At 42.4% G+C, this 23,594-nt stretch overlaps 1 protein-coding gene and 2 long non-coding RNA genes across 6 annotated transcripts in view; 2 read left to right on the top strand and 1 right to left on the bottom strand.

Annotated features, from left to right (window-relative positions):
* The window catches only part of arb2a (ARB2 cotranscriptional regulator A), a 119,561-nt gene extending 112,277 nt beyond the window's left edge, over nt 1-7,284 (top strand). For 3 of the 4 annotated variants that reach the window (XM_027006275.3, XM_081714999.1, XM_027006273.3), the window contains one exon: nt 5,050-7,284. In XM_027006275.3, the coding sequence (XP_026862076.2) occupies nt 5,050-5,237 (188 nt within the window). In that variant the 3' untranslated portion in view covers nt 5,238-7,284. The remainder of the gene's footprint in view (nt 1-5,049) is intronic. The other variant, XM_081715000.1, reaches the window with a different exon arrangement.
* On the bottom strand, nt 2,915-20,272 carry LOC113575006 (uncharacterized). The gene is made up of 3 exons (XR_003410375.3): nt 20,136-20,272; nt 9,055-9,224; nt 2,915-3,580 (listed from the first exon to the last, which is right to left on the bottom strand). It is a non-coding gene; the product is annotated as an uncharacterized LOC113575006 (long non-coding RNA).
* The window catches only part of LOC113575007 (uncharacterized), a 4,896-nt gene continuing 1,382 nt past the window's right edge, over nt 20,081-23,594 (top strand). The window contains exon 1 of the long non-coding RNA XR_003410376.3: nt 20,081-20,211. This is a non-coding gene — a long non-coding RNA (uncharacterized LOC113575007). The remainder of the gene's footprint in view (nt 20,212-23,594) is intronic.

Raw genomic sequence — 23,594 nt, 5'->3', positions numbered from 1 at the left:
CTCTCTGGGCCTCGTCGCCTCTCGCGTTTGCTTTTCTGCCTGCTCCTGCCCAACTTATCTATCAGATACGCCGTCATTTGAACAGGGCTAACTTAATCAAGCTACTGTGCACCGAGGCTGTTTGACTTGCCAACAAATTAGCCCTCAAATTGGCCTTGAAATCTGCTGTAATTCGCGAGTGTTGTCAGGGATGTTTTTTTCTTCTTTCTTCATCGCATCCCCCTGACACATGGTCTGTAATTGGACGTGCTACTGAATAAGACAAATACTATATAGCGCACCCTCGCACTGCTAAGGCGTAGCTCCTAATGCTTTCCGTGGTGACAAACATTCAGAGGTGCCCATCTCCTCTCGTGAGCACCTGCCACCATGCAGCCTCGGCAGGAGAGGTGCATCAGTGCGGGGTGGTTGTGTTCCTGTTCCAGCTCCGGGAAGTTCCATCCTTTATTTTCTCAAAGCTGACGAGCGGACTTGTGAATTTAAAACCAAAAACGCAGCCAGCAGAGGACGGCCCACGGCCCCACTGTGGAGGAAGAGAAGCGGTCTCACACTCCACCCCTGCGCAGATCCAGACTCCACGTTTTAAATAATTTGTTGTAACAGGCCCGCTTTTTTCCCTCTCTCTCCCTCTCTCTCCCTCTCTCTCCCTCTCTCTCTCTCTCTCTCTCTCTCTCTCTCCCTCTCTCTCTCTCTCTCTCCCTCTCTCTCCCTCTCTCTCCCTCTCTCTCTGCGTGTGTGTCTGTGTAAAGTGAATTTCGAGTCCTTTCTGCAGGCCCTGGAGCCACTCATTCAGCTTTTCCCATTTATGGTTGTGTAATGAGTTCTGCCTCTGTTTGCTACAACAACAATAATAAGTAAAGTAATTAAAAGCAGCAAAGAGTGGGGAACCTCGCCAGACGCCATCCCTCACATGGGCAAGTGTTGTCAGCCAATTGTGTTACGGCGCTCTGACTTTTTGTTGACTGTAGGCGCATTTATGGGTTTCCCTCTTTTGTATCTGCGAGTGTGAGTGGATGTTTTTTAATACATTAATTTAATTACACTGAATACAAACAAGGCATGCTTTTGCCGCAACAGTAATAATTGTAAAATGTTTGCCTCCGCTCCTGGCCATACAGTGTGGTACTTGGTTTCTAAAGGAAGAGGGTCCATTGGGGGGTGGTGTGGCGTAGGAATAAATACAGATTTGATTAGTTGCCGTCTAAATCGCGACTCTGCGCTATCTGTTACCAAGAGCGGCATCACGAGAGAGTGAACGCGGGCACCTGTTCATCTCTCAGCCGTGCCGAGCCTATGGACACGGAGGCCTAGCGAACAGGCTGGAGTGCCTGACAGAGCCGCCGGGTTTTCCCACCAGTGCCAGGCTGGCTAGGGAAGCCGGCTCGAGCTGAACCGCTGCCGGAGACCGTGTGCGCTTACTCGTCAGCCGTCCAGAGTCGTCTCCACATGTACGCTTCTCCTAAAGGGACGCATCCGATTTGTGGCGGTGTTGGTCTAGACGTAATATTTATTTGAAATGAATGTGTGGGGAAGTGAACACAAGCAGCAGTTCCAGGATTTCGCTTTCAGTTGCTGACAGCGTGTGAATGAAGAATTATTGTGAAACTCCGCATCAGTGTAAATGCCCTGGACGTGTTACAATTATTTTTATTTTTAGACGTTTATTCGTTTTCCATAATTACTAGAATCTAATATATGATTATTTTTCAACAACAGTGTAATTATGCCATATCAAAATGCCCCTAATGAAAGCACACAGTTTTGAAAATTAAATGAAATATTCCAGTTGTGCTCAGTCAATTAAGAGACAGGATTGAACGGCACGCTACAGATGGAGGCTAATTACAATCAGCATTCTTTTATTTTCCTTTTTGCTGCTCTTGCAGCATGAGGTGGCTATTCGCTCACCTACTGCTTGGTCTACTGCTTTACCAAAAGCCAAGATTGCTCTGTCACATGTGTAGATGTTTGTTTATAGCTAAAACTGTGTGTGTGTGTCTGCTCAGTTATGTTAAAAGAATCCAGTGGAGTTGCCATTTATGACATCAAGATTGGATTTATTATTTAAATCACGTCCGCTTATATCTGACAGAAAATCGTAATTGTAGAGTGCACAATGAAAATGACAAATACTGTTGTCAAATACTGCTGTATTACACAGCATAAAGAACAGTGGCATGGTAGGAACCAGAGATAGTTCACACACATGTGAGTGTGTGTGACGGTCACTAGGGTGAGTCTCCGTGACACCAGGCTGTGTCCCTGAGATGGCTGTCGTGCTAGAGAGATTTGTTGCTGAAACTTCCAGTGTACTGCTTTCCTCTTTCACTTGACTGTTTCTACACATTTAAATTTTAAATCTGGGGGATACACACTTGGCATGAGTGTGAAACATGGTTTGAGTTCATCTTCAAACATGTCAGACAGTTTCAGTGCAGTAGCTATAGTTTTTACCATGCCTTTGAACACGAATAAACGTGTAAATAAAATAAGGCTTTGGGCACAGAAAGAAAAACCTGTTGTAGTCTTAACTGTAAACTTTTAAATATGCGTAATGGATGGATATTGATAGTTCCTATAATCACTGGTATTATAAATATCATAGTAGATTATCACTTACACTGTCTAGGAAATGACATGATAGACTATTTAATATTTGTACTTTTACCTTATTTGTGGTCTTAGCTGATTCTTATTTCCCCATTTTCGCTAGTGACACACAACATAATTCATATGAAAAGCAAATAACTTGTGTACATTATGTACCATGTTTATTCTATCGCGTAATAGAACAGGCTTGTAGTAAATCTTAATGGTTCGGTGTATTTTTGTTGCTAAAATAGTCAGGTATGCTTGCAAACATGAATTGACTGTGAACACACAATACTTTGTTTAATAAATAAAACGCAGCCTAAAAAGCTTAAAAAACGTTTTATTTGAGATCAGTTTTTCTGTATTGTTAAGAGTGAAACAAAGCCTTACTGACATTACTTATATTCCTTCCACTAATTATATCGTAATTATTTTTTACTTTGGCATTAATAATGTGTTTAGAAGCCTAAAATATATCAGCTGTATCTCCCTGACAGGCAGCAGCTTATGACAAACAGCACAACGCGGAGTCTGTCATCTGTTTTTCCTCTGTGTAAGACTCCAATCTGCCCATAGAAATATAAGGAGAAGTGCGTCGCCCCACGTCCCGTGGGCGTGGTGGGGTCTGAGCCGAGGCCTGGCCGCCCTCCCGCCTTCTGCGCATGTCGGTGCAAGCAAGCGGAATCCGCGTGTGCACCTTCAATTGCACTCCGCACATCTTGGCAATCAAGAGCTGGCGTGGTGCTGTAATAAAAGCCCATTAGTCAAGCGCGCTCGCGAGCTCTCGTCGGAGGCAATGTCGTCGGTGAGGGCGGATCCCCCGCAGGGGTCACTGCAGGGGCCCGGCTCGTTTGCATATCTGCTTGGAGACGCACTGTTGCTGACCCTGGAGCTGGGACCAGTGCGAGAGGCTCTCACGGCTCCCGAGTTCACCGCTGGTTCAAGGTAACAAAAAAAAATAATAATAATCCCTCACCATTGATCACTCCTAAAGAAGAAAGGAGAGAGAGAGGGAGAGAGAGAGAAGGAGAGAGAGCGAGGGAGAACAGTTGGAGGCTGTGTGCTGTAAATTGGGTATAAATGATGAATAAAAGCAGCGAGGTGCTCCCCTCGTTACCAGGACCTACCCAGGTAACCAGATTGTTTGGGTAGGAGATATTGACTCCCTGATTGCCAGTTTGGTAAACTTGACCTGAAGCACTGATCACTTGCCAAGCTAGGAAAACACACACATACACACGCTTTTCCCATCTCACCCCAGCTATCTTCGTCAATACTGGCCAGACAGAGGTCAATCTAATAAACATGGAGGTCAGTATTGTGGCCGTTTGAGAACTCTTTTGGCAGGAGCCTTAAAGGTGCTTTTTAATTGTATCCCTGCGGCCAGTCCTTTGGAATGCGATTGTGATGCAGAGGAAATACAAACAATAGCAATTGGACAAAAAAAAAAAAAAAAAACATATCGAGCCAATCCGCTCCCCAACACGCTCTCGGAAAAATCCCGCCAGTGCGGCGAGAGGAATGTTGAACTCCGCAGTTAAAATAATGGACATGCAGAGAACACAGCCAACATGCTGACAGATAACACAGTAAACCGTGCTGACAAATATCACAATTAAATGACCAGTTACAGTGATCATGGCCTCGGGAAGGCTCCTCTCCTGCTACCCAGAGGTGCTTCCAGGATGTCGAAAGGTTCCGTGAGGACTTTGTGAGGTGCAGCAGGGACTTGAGGTATACATGTCACTCCTCCAGTGCCCAGTGACCCGGACATGGGAATTCTTTAACCCGCTGCGAGAGGCCGAATCCGAGCCTTTCCGTGGAAGAACTGATAGCCGCGCCGTGGTCACTAGAGAGAACACTCGATCTGCCCCCGGCGGGAGTCACTGCCTCCATTGTTTGTCACTTTGCATACGTCTTAATAAGTGGAGAACCCGATAAGGGTGTATATACGGAAAGCTACCCGCTGCAGGCGCGAGTGTGGTGCTTGTGTGAGATTGGGCACCAAAATCGGACAAACCGGGTTAGCTTGAACGTGAGTACTGCACCAGATGTTCAGTAGCAAAATTGCTCGTTGGTTCAGTTCCACGCTCACTCACGTATTTACACATTTGTGAAGGCGATTGGGTTGGACCTCAGCTGTCCATCCAGCAGAGCTCATTTCAGCTCAAAGGTTATGGTGCTGCGTTTCTGCCCTATATTGGTTCTTCTCGTCTCCACGGTACATACTGTCGCACGGACGCGACACTGCCCTTTAGTTCTCTCCTCATATAAGATCTACTCTGTCCGCTTTATTTTCTCTTTCAATCAATACCTGCTAAGCATGTTCAATGTTTATATGCTGTTTGTGTGCCGTTCTCTGTGCGCGCGCGCCTGTGTGTGTGTGTGTGTGTGTGTGTGTGTGTGTGTGTGTGTGTGTGTGTGTGTGTGTGTGTGTGCGCGTGTACACGTTTGCAGGCACTGAGAGGCATGATCTGACATCATGGAGAAGCTTCCACTCCATCTTCAGGTTCTTCAGCAAACACATGGAACAGGATGAAAGTGTGGAGCAGGACGAGGAGAAGGAGCCAGACGATCGGGAAGTCTCCACCGCCACCCCAGTGTCCATGCGCAGTTCCAACCGGGCCAGGCACGAGGACTTATAGAACCTGCTGGAACCCTCCGGAACCTCCCACAGTCTCCACCCGGGCCCTTGCTCAGTTTCCTCTCTTTGCTTTTAATGAAGAAAACAAAAACACAACCAAATCCCTCCCTGGGGCCCTCCTCCCTGTGATGTATTGTCTGAGGCCCGGGACTCCATGTGGGCGCGCCGTGTATACATCAGAATAGCGTTTTGCATTATTTCTAGATGAGCGCAACTGTCAAAGCAATACGGCTCTGCTGTTCGGGCCTCCCCTGGGCTGCTGTCCATGCCGCTGCTGGCTCTTCCGTGGCCAGATTAAGGCTGACAGGCGGTTCTGCACAGCACCTTGCTGTGTGCCTCTAATTGTCCTGACTTCACTCTGAACCGAGCTAATGCCTGGAAAGCACACACACACACACACACACACACTCACCCCCCAGGTCCTAGAGCCCACCTACAAGCCGGCGCTGTGCAGACCTGTCGTTTCTGTTTGGTTTTTCCCGCTCTTGCCTTGACCTGGGTTAGATATGTATCTGAAGGGCTGGTGTGCTGAGGAACATCTCATACTTCAGGTGCTGGAACTTGTGGGCAGTTCTGGAGTTTGTTTAGCACTACGCCACTAAAAGTACTCGCAATATGCTGTTATTCGCTTTCAAAAATCCCATATTTGACACAGGTTTTTCTTTGCCGCCTGCCTGTAAGGGAAATGAATGCTGAACGCCAAGTAATAATTTAAGCAGTCGCTTTACAATTCTAGAAGCATTTGTGGAATTAAGACACTGAGTCTGAGGATTTAATGACAGCCAGGAACAGAATTCTATAGATTTGAGGAATTGTTTCAAGCTTTCACTTCATTTTAAGTCACATACCAAGAGCACATTTTAGGGATATCTTTCATAAGTGAGTTCAGCAAATATCTGCCTACCTGTGAGGACTGAAGGGTTAATATTATCCAAAGTCTAGAAGAGATTTATGTGGAGGTTTTTTTTTGTCTTTTTTTTTGCTTTCCTCATCAGAGCCCCGTTATGTCTCGTGTTTTAACTCCACATTGACATCCTCTGCTTTCACTACAGCACACGTTGTCATTTTCTTGGCATAAACAATAAGGCATTGTCTTCAGAACAATGCGGTATTAGTCAAGGCTTAAAGATACGCCGTGCAAATGTGTCAGTACATCACAGTTTTAACTAAAAACAATTCATCTACACACACACACGCACACTCTCTGCCCTATCATTTTAAAATAGTGTCCTGTAGATCTTTGGAGGTAAACTATTTTAATATATAAGTGTAATTTGCATATTTTACATGTAGTTTAACCAAAATAAATGAATGATGAGTGGATATTTGAGAACTTTTCTGACCTGATCAGCATTTGATGACATTTAATATGCTTTTAAGAGTTTAGCTTGCAGCTGTTTTGACCATGGACCAGGGCGTTTACGGTTTACCCTGGTCGATCTCAGCATATGCGAACGCTATATATTAATTGCAAGAGGCTGCTCATTACAGCTGAACTGGATATTAAAATCCTTGGATATTGAAACGTGCAGTTTTAGGAATAAAGAAGCTCATCTGGCTCTCCCTTTTTATTTCATTCCTCTTTTCCTAGTTTAGCCTACTAAGCCATATGTGAATTGGTCATCAGCCTTAAACCAAATCCAAATATACATTTGATATGTAAATGATAAATCTTAACAGTTACTATTTTTAATCAAGTGATTTCTATGTTTATATTGCGAAATCATATTCAGTCTAAAAATTGTTAGGTCTATTATTGCAGTGATTACACTTATTCATGTTATATAAATGGTTTGTGAGTTTTCCATTTTCCTGTCCTTTTTTCCCGTTAAACTTGGTGGGGGCAGTTTTCATATTGCTTGTACGGTCGTCCCGATTTGACACAACTATTTTGTAGTCGTCATCTCAGTCCGTCTTTAAAGAATTTTGCCTTTAAATAATTTTGTCCTGATCATACATGGCCGTAATCCACTTAATTTATTTCCCTTGTTTCTTGCAACTATCTGCAAATATGGCTGCTGCCGAATAAATTCTTTTTAATGACACAATATGATCTCGTGTTGTTATTTTTGTTTGTTTGTTTTCTTTTCATGGGTTTAATGGTTAATGATTGATCTATAGATATTATTGTTGCATTTTTTTTTCCACCTGTAGAAATCCGAGTCTTTACGGCCGCTTTTTGGATGATTCCTTTAGTCGGCTGGACGGACGTATCCTAACTGCGCGCTCACGGATGCGAGCGCACGGGCTCCTCTCGTTTCCAATCTCGTGATCGTAAAGGCATCACTATCAAGCCGAGAGGTTGTCGGGTTAGGGTCCATCCCTGGAGCCCGGTGGAGAGCAGCTCGCCTCGCTGCGCGGCTCCCGGGGAAGCGGAGCCTCGTGGGCTTCTTGTGGTCACCCGCTCGTCTCACGTGTCGCCTACGGAACTCGAGCGCGGAAGGTGATCCGCGAGCCCACTCCCGCACAACGAGGCCAGTGTCGAGCAGAACGGCGACAGGCGAGAGACTGCGGCGTATCAGATGGAGCCTAAATCAGCAGGTTTGTCTTAATGCCGCAGGCTGGTTTTGCCTCTGATGGGCGGCACGGAACGCAGCGCTAAAGTTACGTTGAACGAACTTCAGACGCTGAAACATTTCCCGTACAAAAAAAAAAAGTTTTTTTCCAGTTTATCTAAAACTTTTTGGAGAATAAAACGGGGTGCGTTCGAGATGTGAATGTTTTCCAAATAACTGTCCACAAAAATGTGTCGAAGAAGCCTAGGTGTTTAATTCCTCTGTGAATTAAATACATAGTTTACCTATATACATAACTATTAATAACATGCCTATCCTGTAGTAGTAGCAGGCTATATGTGTTAGACCGTAATATTCGTTTTTCCACATCTTTATTTGCTAAGGGAAACAAACTTCAGGCCTAAATTGCTCCGATTTTGTAGTCTATTTGTACAAATGTATTGAGAAACTTGTTAAATGAAATACAAAAAAAAAAAAATGCTTTATGGAGTATGGAGTCCGTCTTAGCCTAAATCAGGACGCGTCCTTGGCGCAACCTGTGCAGAATGCATTCATAGCACTTTTGGATGCGACAGCCAACCTTAACTGGAAAACCTTCCTCACATTTGGAGTGAATGAAATCCTTGATTGATATTTTAATTTCTACAGCTAGCGTTTTGTCACGCATGCTCTTCCGCGCTAGTAGATATGAACTTTGTTCAAGCTTTTCTCAAAGAGCCAAAGCTGGTGAAGTTGGAGCTTCACCCCTTCTCTCCCTTGTCGAGAGTCCTTCACCAGATCGCTGTCAGATCTCTATTTGCATAATTATATGCTCGGTTCTGAAGGGAAATCTAACCCCTTACATTTTACGGGTCAAGAAACTGCGACAATCAATGTTTTATTGTCCTGAATAAAAGAAATGTTCAAATTGTCTACGTACCTCTTTCTTCATATTTAAAGAATCTATCTATCTATCTATCTATCTATCTATCTATCTATCTATCTATCTATCTATCTATCTATCTATCTATCTATCTATCTATCTGTCTGTCTGTCTGTCTGTCTGTCTGTCTGTCTGTCTGTCTTTCTGTGGGTGTATCTTTGCTGTTCAGACCCAACTATTCATCTCTCTCTCTCTCTATCTGTGTCTCATTCACACACACATTCACACACACTTTTTTTTTTTTGATGAATGGTTATTAGTTCATATAACACACGTGGCCCACACACCCTTTCACGCACAGCCCACACAAGCGCCTTGGTTCTCTGAAGTTACCGTTCCGTGCACGTAAGCCTTTCTCTTAATGTGTCATAACCACTTACCGGACATGGTGTGCGAAAGCGTGTGTGATCTTTTAGGGGATCACGCCAGTATTGGGCAGCTGCTGCTGGCGGAGACGCTTTATGTAGCTTTAATGGTACTCCAGGCCATGTCGTCCTTTCAATTAGCTCCTCCCTGATACGCCAGGTCATAAAGGTCCTATAGCCTGCGACTGAAGACAAACACGTTTGGTTTAGACTTGAGCGACGGGGGTGGGGTGGGGTGGGGGTGGGGGTGGGGGTGGGGGTGGGGGGTAGGAAAAGAAAACTTCATGTGACGGTACATTATGAGAAAGTACAATAAAAAATTACAGGAAATGTTGAGACATTGTTTTGTTGCCCATTATTAACAATTTACCATTTCGGTTTGACGTTGATGAACGGACTCACTTATTCCACAATATGAGCGTTCACAAGAAAGACAATTTCAGTGTAGGTCAGCGATTAATGTCAGGAATTCGGTTTGTGGGATAAACCCGAGGTGTTATTGTGATGTGTTCAAATCTTCGTTTTTCAAAACGAAGCAGGTGTTTGAAATATAGCGTGTACAATAAATGCGTGGTCGGGACGGAAACGAAGCAACATGCTGACAATCGACTGTGCTTCCACTGGGGTGTGTGGACATTTTTATCTAGAGGACCCGAAAAAAATATTTAACATGCCTTTTTATGTAAATATCACACAATATATGTTAGTATGTTGAAAAAAATCCTAAAAGTACAAACCGCCGATAGGCGTAAGGTGGCTAGTAAGACTATACCAAAATCTGTTAATAAAGTTTTAAACCTAAGCTTTAAAGTGGTCATACAACTATTCACATTGTTGTAAATATGTTTGATTCCAGAAATACAAAAGCATTGTATTATTGTTGCTGCTGTTTAATGTCGAGTGAAATTATCTTTCTAGACACGATACAATGCGATTAACTTTCTGATCAGTTTTCTTCTGAAATGGCCCGTGGGCAGTAGGTCTGTTTTCCTCCCTAATAGTTGGTGCACTTAGTAAAGGTAGTAAAGGTAATGTTGCTTTTTCCAAGCCATAAGCGCCTGAACTGAACGATTCGTAATGGAATATTCAGGTGGCCACACAGAAGACCGAAACAGGAACCACGCCGTTTTTCACCTCGCCTTTAACACATTTTCTACTTTGCCCACAAAATCTACCTTTAAAACCGAGGACAGGTACACACGGACCTAAATCACTTGAGGTCGCTGAGAAACCGGAGAACGGGAGCGCGAGGGGACATTACAACCTGTCATTTTACAGTGGAGGATGGAATTCCCGCGTAGGGTGCCAGGCGGGTCACCGTGCTGTCGGACGACCCACAGTAAGGACACGATAAAACCTGATCCTTTCTGCAAAACAAGAGGCCTTTTCAATGAAACCAGATTACACTGCCCCGAAACCCGCGCATCAAACTGGGCTGCGGAGCCCTACTCGGTCAGTCTGGCCCTGTTTATGCGCTAGGCTGCTTTTTAGGGGGTTATGGGGGCTCAACCTTGTACTGACTCACACATTTATAGATGAGACCCATCGAGCTTTGGAGACTAACCACATTGGCGCGCGACACCGGCCGCTCCCACATGAATAGCGGGCGCGTTATTGCACGGCTCAGACGTCATCGCCTCGCTCGCGCATCCTCATTAAGAGCCGCCCGTCAAGATGAGGCTTTAAATTAAGTTATTGCCATCCAATGAACCCCAAATTAGCGAGGCCGCAGAGGTGTGCGCCTGACGGGCTGCTGTTAAAAACAGCCTGACAGGCAACAAGGTGGCTACTGAGAAAGGGGGAGGCAGGGAGAGAGAGCGATGATGAAGAGTATGACGATGATGATGGTGATACAGAGGGTGGATGGATAGGGCCCGTTATCATATTAGACCATTGCTTGTGCTCGGGCCTTCTTCGTTTTCTTTATTGTGATGCGACTCATCTTCCTCCGTATTCACCTAGAGGCTCTTGTGCCCTTTCTCTTTTTTTAAAGAAGCGAACGGCGAGAATAGGACGCCATCGTCTCTTCGCCTCTCCCTGGCAACCGTCTCCATGCCACTGCTTACAGTAGCCCATCCATCCCTGCATCCCTCTCTCTTCTCCACCTGAGTCAGCAACCAAGATGAAAAGCGACGGCAGACAGCACGACGTCTGACGGGAGAAATGCGCGTAAAGAGGTCTGTCATCTCTGCGTTAAGGCGGAAAACCTCCTTTGTCTATCTGGAAAGTCAGTGAACGAACAAGACGGCGTCCGTTAAACTAGCCAGTGGACAGTCGACAGTTTCACTTGTGTAAATAGGGCAAAACAGAATTTCTGTCTTTTTCACGTGGGTCAATAGTCATTTAAAAATATGTGACTTAAGGTCCTCATTTTTAAAGTCTACATGGAAATAGAAACGTAGGAAACTGATCACAAAAATCGATTTTTTTGCCGCTCGATCATTGGTTGAAAAAGTTACAATATCAATAAAGCTTGTAAAATTATGTCCTTTGAAGCTTTCAGAATACTATAATATATATTTAGTCAGCACCATTAACATTTATTTAATCATATAACGTATCTTAAAATTGTATGTATTCAATATATATATTTTAAAGCATACGTAAGCCTGACTGTGAGATAAAGTAGCTTAAATTAAGGTGGGCAAAAGAAAGTCTCTCCAACGGCTGTCAATGTCTTTTTCTACAACAGGTACAATTTTATTACATATACATTTATTCTATTTCGTCTATATTTAATTAAAAGCAAGTAAACAAATGAACAAATGAACTCATAAAGAAAACGAAAAGAATTTGACCAAAGAAACCTGGCTGATATTAAGACAAAACCTTTATCGTATAGGACGTTTTTAGACTTCATATATTTATATTTTGTATTTTTATTTATAATTTGATAGAAAACACTATTTTGAACCTTTAAATATAGCTATCCAATATAATAAGCATATAGGTGACGATATTTCCGTCTCAAAAATATTGAATAAATTTAGTCTAGTAGTCCAAGCGTGATATTCTCGAAGTAATTCACCATCACCACTTATCAACTGCGATATCTCACAGTCTCTCCCGTCTATTAGAGGCCATGGTCACTCACACACCGTGACAGTAGTGTGTATTTGTGCTTGGAGCACCAACTGTCAAGGTGGCTTGTTAAAGGTTGTAAACTGTTGGCGGTCTCCAGACACTGGCGATGGCATCGATTTGAAACTTGTTCTGTCTAATTTGATAAGAGCATTCAGGCACCTCTGTGTAGGACCATGGACAGCGCTTTCTCTTGACCCTGAACTCGCCCCCATCTCGCTATCAAATTACCCCCCACTGTGGTATATGGGGACGAACATAAAGTTGTGAGTGAGTGAGTGAGTAGCCAGTGAAGCCGACAGAAGCGTAAAAGAGCATTGCTATTTCATCGCTATTATACCCCACTGATCATATTCACATAGTTATATTCTCTTTCACTCTCTATTTCTAACACGCACGCACGCACGCACGCACGCACGCACACACACACACACACACACACACACACACAGAGAGAGAGAGAGAGAGAGAGAGAGAGAGAGAGAGAGAGAGAGAGAGAGAGAGAGAGAGAAAGAGAGCTACTTACATGGAAGCAAACATAATGCGATATAAGCATACATTTTATTTGAAATAAACGTTTACACAGAAACAAAGTAGACTTGAGTCATAAGAGTAGGAAGGCGGCGGGTCTGCCGAGACGAAACGGGGGATTTGCTACTGAGGGAAAGCTGTTTGATGGATCTCTGCAGATTTGAGACAGCTTGTTAATTAAAGCCCCCAAGAGATGAGTTTCTGGAGCCATCGTCCATATCTGAACACCGCTAACTATCCTGACAGCAAGGAACTTAACAGGCACGCACGCGGAAGGCTTTGTTCACGCGCGCTATACTACTAGATTTTGGTCTCACGTGCTGCAAACCTACACGTGCCGTTAGTATCTGAACGCACTGACAGCTCAGTTAATTCGATCAAATCGGGAGACGCCGTTCTACTATTTCACGTAGGATATAATGTCCAGATCTGCTAGGATCATTCATCTTATAAATTCTATTGATTCCCATGAGTCGGGGAATAGTGTTACTTTTGGTCAGTTAGCGTATATATATTTTTGCGTGAGCTATAACAGATTGCATTAATAAGTTGTGATTTGGGTACATATTTTGGGCACATGTAGACCTAATGGGTTATATAAATGAACAATGTAAACTAATGTAAAATAAACGAAAGCTGAAACAATTTTCGGTAGATTTCGACAAGTCAACATGTCTTATAAGAATAACCTGTTATCTACATTTCTCCTGAAATCGAAAAAAATGTAGAACAGTTTTGAAATGTGAATGACACATACATCAATGCGCATTAGAACGGGGATCTCTAAACAACCGTCCACACACGTTTCAGCACTGCACGATTAAACCGTATGAATGCCACATTCTTCGCTATGTCCGATCTCTATAGCAATAAAGGACTGCAGCTTTGAAATCTGTCCGCTCCGAGAGCGTCTTTGGCGGGTTGGAGTGGTCAAGGTGGAGGGTCTCTATACAAGAACACCTGTGGTGAGAAGCCATGTGGGCTCCAATAGGGGGTGGCGTGAACTAGCGGACAAAAGACCATTCATTACAATTCATATTTTACATTTCTGATATATCTTACATATACTTTCTGTTAACTTATACAAATGTGCGCCCACAACTGTCATGCCGTTATTTGTTTAAATAAGTAAAAATTAAAAAGACAAAATGAATATTTTGGGAAATGGTCTGGATTAAATGGTACTTAACAGTTAGCTGGCTACTTCTCGGTTCAAACTGAAATGAAAAATACATTAAAATGTGCAAACAAAAGTTAAAAAAACAAACAAACAAACAAAAAACGATACATGCATGAACTTATTGTATTTGTAACCTCTGGTAAGTGTCTAACGTTATAAAGCACAGGATAGTCGTCTGACATTATGGATTTTTAGGAAAACTGAAGCACAAATGCAACATAAGCTGTTGTTCTTATTCTTTGAGAAGTGTGAGAATGCGGTTAGGCTGCAGACGACCGCGCGCTCCGCTGTCTGCTACAACATTTAAAAGACATCTTTAAATGTTCTCCACGTCTTGGGCGCATTCATCAACGTCAAAATGTGGACAAGCCCCTATTTAGAAGAAGTGTAAGTGCAGCAATATATCTTCACAGCACTCAAAGTACACAATACATTTTTACAACGTGCGAATATGGCTTCTGATTTCCGCACTGCCTTATAAAATGTAATGATATATACACTCTCAAACAAATAAAGCATACATTATTGCAGTTTTGTGCAAAACCAGGTTTGTACTATGTTTTGGAAACCATTTCGATCCCGGCTTTGGAAGACAAACAGAGGCGTACACCATTCGTTTAATAGAATATGTGTTCTGTGATAGCTATGTGCATAAACATTAACTTGAAAAACTAGGTACACATTTATGTTTTCCAGAATCTGTCGTACAATTAAATATATATGAATATTTGCATGAGAAAGCATATTATTCTTAAAAACAACGCATTAAAATATAAAATAGATACTTATAAGAATAACTAAAAAAAATAAAGATTAGTTTCTGATTATACGAACTCTTCAAATATTTGCAACATTAGTCTATCACAAAACATTAATGAATACTGTGCTAACCATAAGCTTATTCTTATAACGTAAATTCTTCATTTATAAACCACGAAAGACAACAATATACTACACTATGCTCACTTTTAAATCTAATTATTTTACTTTTACAACAATCTTAAAATGTATATAATTAAAAACAATAATTTCTACCACGAGTGATTGTCACATTATTTCCCATAATAGGCACCATTTAAAACTAAATGTTTTTAGCAAAGTCTAACAACAGTGTGAAGAGCAAAGAGAAAAGAGACGTAATAATAATTTAAAAATAATACAAAATAAAAGAGTGTGAGATGCACAACACAACAGCAAACGGGCACAGAATGAACGAGGAGCTGTTTGTTTCTCCGTCACATGGTCCCAGAACACAGAGCGCCATCTAGCAAACAAAGGGAGAAACAAACAGCTCGAGACAACCCCTTCACCGACTATGAAACCACGAGCGCACCACAACAACACCGCCTGACGAAGTCTGTCAAACTGAGCTAAACTCTCAGCTTTCCAGGCCAGAAAAAGCTCCTCGCTTATTGCAGCTTGGATGCTCGGTATTAATATGAAAAAAGGATGACACGCCGCAACAACATGCTTTACAAAATCAAAGATACGGCCACTTTGATTCGATATAATTTATACACAGCACTGTTTCATGTTTATATCTGCAAAAAAAACCCCAGATACATTACCTCATATAAGACAAAGCCTCAAATGAAAACGTTATACCATAACCTTAATCTAGACTGTTTCTTCTTATTTTATTATATATATCTTACATATTATTATTATTATTATTATTATTAAGGGTTTGACTGTAAAGAAGCTGTTAGTTACATAAAGAGAAACGGAGATCTATGAGAAGTATGACAAGTCTAGTGTTTATATGTGAGTTTCTGCCATACTGTCTCAAGCTATAGGCGTTCCAGACAGTTCAGAACGCTCAATTCTTCTTATGCGTTTTCTAATATTTTCACTGGCAAAATACAATTTTCATTACAGAACTACGACCACGCTAATACTGGTACTACGATTACTACTACTACTACAGATAATAATAATAATAATAATAATAATAATAATAATAATAATAATAATAATAATAATAGCTTTAAAAGAGTACGTCGTCTTTACAGTAAACACTTTGTTCTAATGATATGGCACTTAAATAACTGCAGTAGTAAATACGGGAGTCGTCTGACTAACTGAATTATTACTCGTGCATAAAAGCAGCAAGGACACAATAACGGATTATGCACAAGAGAGACGACTGAGCGCTACACGGTCTGAACACAACACACGCTATGAGAAGTAGAGCAACATTAGACTGAACCCACCACTTATAACCTAACCTAGAAAATCTCACGTCCTTCACTTCGAAAGAATCCAAAATGTGCCAATTTCAAATTAAACAGGTTCATTTGTAACATGGCTAACTAGTATCCACTGCCATAGAAATCCACATATATTATTATTGCAAACTGAAAATTTGTCAGTATTATTAGACAAATTTAGAGGCTAGTCAAAGAGTAGAGTAGATGATTCACTAGTGGTGATTTATGTAGTCCAAACAAAAACCAAAGACAACTGCTTACTTAAGAAACCCCAGTGTACACCTTGGGTGATCAGTAAACAACATAAAATATTATTGCTAATTTAAATGTGCTCTTTGACCTGAGCCACGTGTAGGATACTGTTTTTGGTCAAAACAGAGCCTAAACAGAATCATAGAATGTTAATACGATAAATCGTTTGAGTACATATAGGTTACATCTCCAATCAGCCCTTATCAAAGCTGTACGTGCGGTGTTTTAACTACGCGTTTAAGGGCACCAGTAAATGTACCAGTGACGATGAACGCAAAAATAATCCTGTCTGGCGAACCCGCTGAGCGCGTGGATCTCGTCCTGTAGCTGCACGCTGCAGGTTGATGTGCGGATTGGCCATAGTCTGTCCAATGAGCCGTTTGACAATAGGCCCCGTGCTACAGCTCCAGGTTTTCCAGTGAGGAATCGGGTTTGCCCTTGGCCTTTTATTTAAGGGAGAGGTGTTTACAGACACAGTGAAAACAGGTATAAAGACAATAAACCGAGGTGCGTTTGATGTGCACGGGCCGCATATTGCACTGAGGTGCGTTTGATGCTCAGTGTTTGTATCCATTTATACTGTCACTGAAAGTCACGGTCGTTTTTATAAACAAAGATAATCTGTGAATGTTTTAGTGCAAATAGTTTAAATTTGAATTAAAAAAAACCTGCATGGCGCATATGTGCCCGAGCGTCTTCCGTTGGTTTTATATACCGCAGTAAAATGGCACGAGACTTCTTGTTATAAATACTAGCCACGTCCTTTCGCTTTGCCACAAAGTGGTGGGAAGAGTGGATATTTGATGAGGCGTTTCTGAAGTATGCGAGCTTTGTGGTAAACTCCTTTTCATTCCTTGGCCACAAATACTCCTGTTCTCAAACAAACCTCACCAGAGACGCGGACCCCACCCCCCACCGCCTGCGCCCCCTCCCAAACTCCCTCACCGTGAATGGTCAGCTGACCTCTGGGTCTCCGTCCACTATAGCCAGTTTTGACCTAATAAGCCGCCTTCCCCCAAGGCGGACACAACTAAACACGGTTCCTGCTATTCTTTGCTGATATCATCAACGGATGCAAACGAATGTAGCGAGGGGGAGCATGGGTTCTGGCATAAATACAACACTGAGATAGCGTGTAATACTGCGCATGAAATATTTCGGAGCGCATGTGGCGATGGTTAAGACCGTCCTGCATTCTAATGACTGGCAAAAGAGGCGAGAAGCAATACGCCGGGGAAGAAAAACATGTCCCCGTCTCTGATGGAAGACGCGAATACCACACAGACTTCGCATTCAGATTAAGACCGTTAGTTTCTGTCGTGGCTTTGAAGAGAGGGGCCAGGTCATTCTGAAAGAAAGACCGTTCCCCGACCCCCCTCCCCCCCCCCCTTAACACCCTTGCTGCCTGCTCGCTCTCTCTCTCTCTCTCTCTCTCTCTCTCTCTCTCTCTCTCTCTCTCTCTCTCTCGCTCTCTCCTCGCATCCTCGTCTTGTTTCGAACGACCCCCATCGTTTGCAGCGCAGACACAAGCGGTTGCGCGCGCGCATGTTCTCCGGCAGAGCTACACGGTCGGTAGATTTGGGCTCCGGCTTTCTGAACACCAGGACGCTGTGTGCAATAGGCCAAGGCCGCGCAGGCCTTACAACGGCAGACGCAGCACTCACTGTTGCGCGCGGGAGGAACGAGTGTCAGTGCACGTATTATTCAACGGGCATCAAAGAAACGCCATTTTTGTTCATGAAACGGCACAAACTGGTTAATGCACACAGAACGGTTCGCTTCAAATAGCTGCGCACTGTCACAGTAAAGTCGTAGGCTCGTACGAAGCCCGGGTAACGTGCTGTTTGCAGGGCGACGGGGCTTTGATATTTACTTCCCACTGTTGGGTCTCCGTCCGTAAAAGCCAGCGTCTAACCCCGTCGTGCAGCCCCGCGCAGTTCTCATACTCTCGCGCGTGCTAAGCGGAGGAATGCGCGTGTATTTATCAAACGCACGAGCTGCGGCGACTATGGGCTAGACAGGGGGATAAAGGGCGGAAAAGCGGCGGGATCAGGGCGCCGCGGCACGCACCGACACACGAGCCAGGCGGATAATGCCTCTGTCAAGACCCGGTCAATATGGCGAGGATGAAAAACCTCCCTCGACAAAACGCTTCGGTCATTTATTATCAAAGAAAATAGAAGTCATGCTGAGAAATTAGTCAAATAAAAACTAAATTAGAGTGATATTAACAACAACATAATTCACCGAGCCTGTCAGGCAACCTGCCACATCAATGCCTATAATAGTTGTATTGCGATTGCTAAATGTAGGAAGAGTCCTATATGAAATAGGTACAAAACTGGAATAGATAGATAGATAGATAGATAGATAGATAGATAGATAGATAGATAGATAGATAGATAGATAGATAGATAGATAGATAGATAGATAGATAGATAGATAGATAGATAGATAGATAGATAGATAGATAGATAGATAGATAGATAGATAGATAGATAGATAGATCCTTTTTAAAATATCACGTATATGTTGCCAATTGTACAAAATTGCTAAGTACCCAACTGGTTTTTAAATGTAAGCGACACAGACGTATTCAACCATTTGACCCGACTAGCAAACTGCAAATCAGGTCTGAAAGGTTATTCAAGGATAATATTCTGTGTGACAGACAGCCTACAGTGAGTGTTCCAGTTAGTACACTACATGCGAATCATTCTGAATAATTTTATAGAGCTTATCGATGTTTCAGGTAAAGGCTTTCAACGTAACCTTACATTCATATAATGTATTCCAGTACATGGCCCGCTGTTAACACAACAAGCTAAACATGTTAATTGGCGCTGGCCTATCTACGATGTCCAGCGTTCTGCCATGAAATTGTGTAAGTATGAAAAATGGGTCACCGTTACATTTGGTCCCAGCATGAAGTGTAATTGCAACAAAGTGCTGCTGAGTAAAATTGTGAAACTTGCTGGCTGTGGTGGCACAGGCGCAAACCATCTGGTGTGTATTATAAAAATAGCCTGTAAATATTACTGAAAGTCCGGAGCGTTATCAGGTACGTAAGCGCGGGGTCAGTCGCTGCCCACGCGAGGGGCGGATCGGAGAATGCGGCTGTGAAGGCCCTCGGAAACATATTTGCATTAGTGAATTAACACAGTAATTAGATGCGCTTTGTTTTGGAGATCTCACGATAACCTGACGTCACCGGCTTTCCTGGGCTTTTGTAGGGAATAAAGATGGGATAATACTTGCTCCTAGCGGAACTTAGCAACAGGTATGTCATTACATTTCAGAAACAATGTAAGGTTTGGGTTTCGTAGGATACCGTCAGGATGAAAAACTCACAACTTCAGTGTTATTGCCGCCGACCACCGCTTACTGAAAAACGTCAACCATTCTAGAAAGCTGAAACCGGAAAAGGGAGACGAATCTGTTTTATACTTCGACATGTTCGTGAAATCCCCGTTCTGCGGCGCTGCGGCTTCGGTACCTCTGCTTTCACGCTTCCCATTTCATAGCAAACTCTGCGTTTCCATCTCCCTGGCTCACATGCACTGATTTATTCCGCCATCGCAGAGCCAAACGCGGAAAACTGTCGCTCTCGACTTTAAATGCTATGTGTTGATTAATTTGTTGTTAATGACAGCCGGAGTCATGCACAGGCGCCCGTCCACACATCCACACATCCTCTCCTCTCAGCTCCCTCCCCCTTCGCTCTCCCGCTCGCTCTCTCCATTCTCCCCAAATGCGGGCACACGCAAACTCGCCGCATGCGCGCACACGGAGCCCACTCACACACGCGTTTAAGGGGGACGAAATGAAAACAAATTTCTTACTTCTCCGTCGGACCTCCGTGCAAGGCTTCGTGTCCTTGCTATCGCGTTTGGTCGTCTTCGTCGGGAAGAGCATTGTGTAAGTCTGTGTCGGAGACATCGCCCTTTAATTAATGCGTTTCTGGAGTCTGTCCTTATACCCAAATGCTTTGAGTGAAATGGAGTGCAGATTGAGACATATTGAGCCCCCTTTAAGGGGGATCATTTCATGTGGGAGGTTGGACGCAAAGTTTGGACTCGTGACGGGCATTCCGGAGAGACATGCATATTTTAAAACAACAAAGCAAGATAGAGACGGCGCGAGGGGTGGGAGGAGGGAAAAAAAAACTTGGAAAGAACTCCCTAACTGATAAACAGCTGTCATTGTTGGAAAAGAGTTGAGCGCGCGTATTTAGTTGTGTATTCCCAAAGCTCCAGTTCTCATGTGAACCAATAATAATCTTTCAAAATATTTTGAAAATAGTAACATTTATTTACTATTTCCGTACAAGTGTTGGTCTATTAATACACTCGAATTTACTTTCAGTTCCAAATACTAATAATGCGTTCTTAACTTGATATCAACAAGTGTATTTCAGCAACTTTTTTTTTTTTTTTTTGCTCTGATAGTATTTTTTCTTCAGTTTTATAAATTTATGGGAATTCCTATGTGGAAAAACCTGCGGTTGTGAAAGGTCACGCGTTTAAACCATTTTTTTTCCCTTTGTCCAAAAAAAAAAAAAAGAAGTAAGCTATAATAATATATGTTCTTGTAATTCCTAGTGATACGTATTTTAGTTTTTGGACGGTAGTATTTCCAAAGTCTGCAGTAATATGTGGATAGTAATACATGGAATATTTACACGAAACGATACGCTTAAAATGATCTGGCTTAAGTTGTCAATATGAATACAGTGTTAGTGTTTTAACACGTGCAGACTCTCATTAAGAAGCTGCCTACACGTGTTCGTAGAAATTATGGGTAACACTAGAAACGAACACGCGCGATGTTGAGCTGGATATCTCTCTCAGTTGTCAGTGGTGGTCCATGGGTATGGAATGCTAATAAGCGAACCCCTCCACCCCTCCTCCTCCGTGTCGTCTCACTCCCTTTCTCTCAGCTGGCGAAAGGGATCGATAGCTGACCCGATGGTTTGGCCACTGCTTTATTTATCTGGCGAGGCAATGATATTATCAGCCTTGAACGTTATATACAGCAAACGTCTTCCTAAATCAACACAAAGAGATCGCTTACACAGCGATCTGTGCTTTCTCTTTCTCCTCCCTCACACCAGGCCCGACCACACACACACACACACACACACACACACACACACACACACACACACACACACACACACACACACACACACACATGTTTAGGCGTCGCCTTATGTTACGTTAACAATTGGGGAAATTTTATATCCTGTTGAGTTGGATTTGATTCATGTCTTAAGGCTTACCGGGCGCGCTCTCTGGACAGTGATCGTAGAGAACGTTAACAGTAATGCAGCGTCATCCCAGGTTGACTGCGCGCTCTCTGGCGCGTGTTGTCATCAGACGTTCTATATGATCAGTCCTCAAACAGAGATGTTATGATCAACGTTTTCCTTCATCCTCCTTCTTGCTTACAGTTAACAGTGTTATATATATATATATATATATATATATATATATATATATATATATATATATATATATATATATATATATATATATATGCACACACACACACACACATGATAGATAGATAAATAGATAGATAGATAGATAGATAGATAGATAGATAGATAGATAGATAGATAGATAGATAGATAGATAGATAGATAGATAGATAGATAGATAGACATGGACAGTTGAACCCTTTATAATTTATTTCCTGAAAACAAAGTAGAATTATTATTATTAGTAGTAGTAATAATAATAATAATAATAATAATAATAATAATAATAATAATAATAATAATAATAATAAACACCCAAATAATAACTTTGTTGAACTTTTTATGGGACAGCCCAGCGGCTTGCAAACATTTCGTTTCACCTTTGCAGCCTCTGCATTCCCGCTCTACCCTTCAGCTAAAAGCAGGAAACATCAGAAGCTATAAATTAGGACGCAAGAGCCTAAAAGTGTCAGATAAACACTCGTCTCTCAGCCAAGCGCAACTAAGCTAATAATACTGACATACCTAGCCCGGAGAGACCATTTGTTTTCTGCATTTGGTACCTTGACATTTCATTGGTCAATTTCGTGAGGTAAAACTGTCATCATAAGCGATGCCTGACACAAACAAATAAATAGCCTTAAAAAAATAAAACAAAAACAAATGCCCAGTGGAGATGTAAAGCCTAAATTACAAGCGTAAAGTGACATCAGTACGAATGTAACGGAAAGCTAAGGAGCTCGTTCCTGTCGTAAACCTAAGCTATATGATTCATGTTCCTTTATGTACAAATCCTGTTTTGTTAATTAGTAACACGTGGCACGAATTCGGCCCTTAGCAACCATTGCTTTATATAGCCTCTAGTCTAACAAATGGGACTCTCAATAGCATGAACGCTGCTTAGAATGCAATAAAAAAAAATCTTCAGGGATTTTGATCTCATTATTGCTCAACATGAAAGTGTTCTAAGTTTCCGGTCAACAATCTAGTCGAAGCATTACGTAACAATGGAACAGGCCGCGCGCGAGATTTCGCGTCATATTTATGGAGCCGCGGGGCCTACAGCGTGCGACGCCAACTGATATTAGCTCCTACGTATGCGACAGGCCTGTGTTCACATCAGACAGCATATGCGGGGTGACTTGCCGAATTTAAACATTGACGATTTACATGCTTTTTGTTCATACACAAAAGCTCCGTGGAATCCCCTTGTGTATTTCAACTCTCGTTCCTGATAGCGACTAAGCGATTATTTTCAATTCAAAAACCCTCAACTTGAGAAACATTGAAAACCAAGAGCAGTCAAAGAGCTATTGTCTCGGGTCCTTTGGGGTAATCAATCAAAAACGTCTTTGCTCTACGTGGTCTTACCACTGTTTCACTTTAGCGTGTTTCAAAATAGTGTTCAAACAAGCCAAAGAGCCTACATGGTGAGCGTGGTTTGGTTCAGTAATATTCAGTTTGTTTAATGAGAATAATTAGGCTACGACAAAAAAAATAAACAAAACTAGCAAGTTGCAACATCCATATCATCGAAGCTTTTCCAGTAATGAAATACATATAAAATTGTAATGAGTGCCGCTGCCAGCATTCTTACTTCTGCACAAAATTATAAACAAAACCCAAACTTGTGTGTGTCTCCTAACTACACTTTTGCTCGTGAAACCTACAACTACTGGTCGAACAAAGTAACGTATACGGGAGCTTTAAGCATGCACGATATGCATGAAAAAACGGCAGCATCTGTGTTGCTTGGACGGTTTGCACGGCAACACAACATATATATATTCACAACATATATATATATATATATATATAT

The sequence above is a fragment of the Electrophorus electricus genome, chromosome 5 (genome assembly GCF_041902795.1).
Source record: "Electrophorus electricus isolate QZ-2024a chromosome 5, ASM4190279v1, whole genome shotgun sequence".
Lineage (NCBI taxonomy): Eukaryota > Metazoa > Chordata > Actinopteri > Gymnotiformes > Gymnotidae > Electrophorus > Electrophorus electricus.
This window is presented reverse-complemented; position numbering and strand designations above follow the sequence as displayed.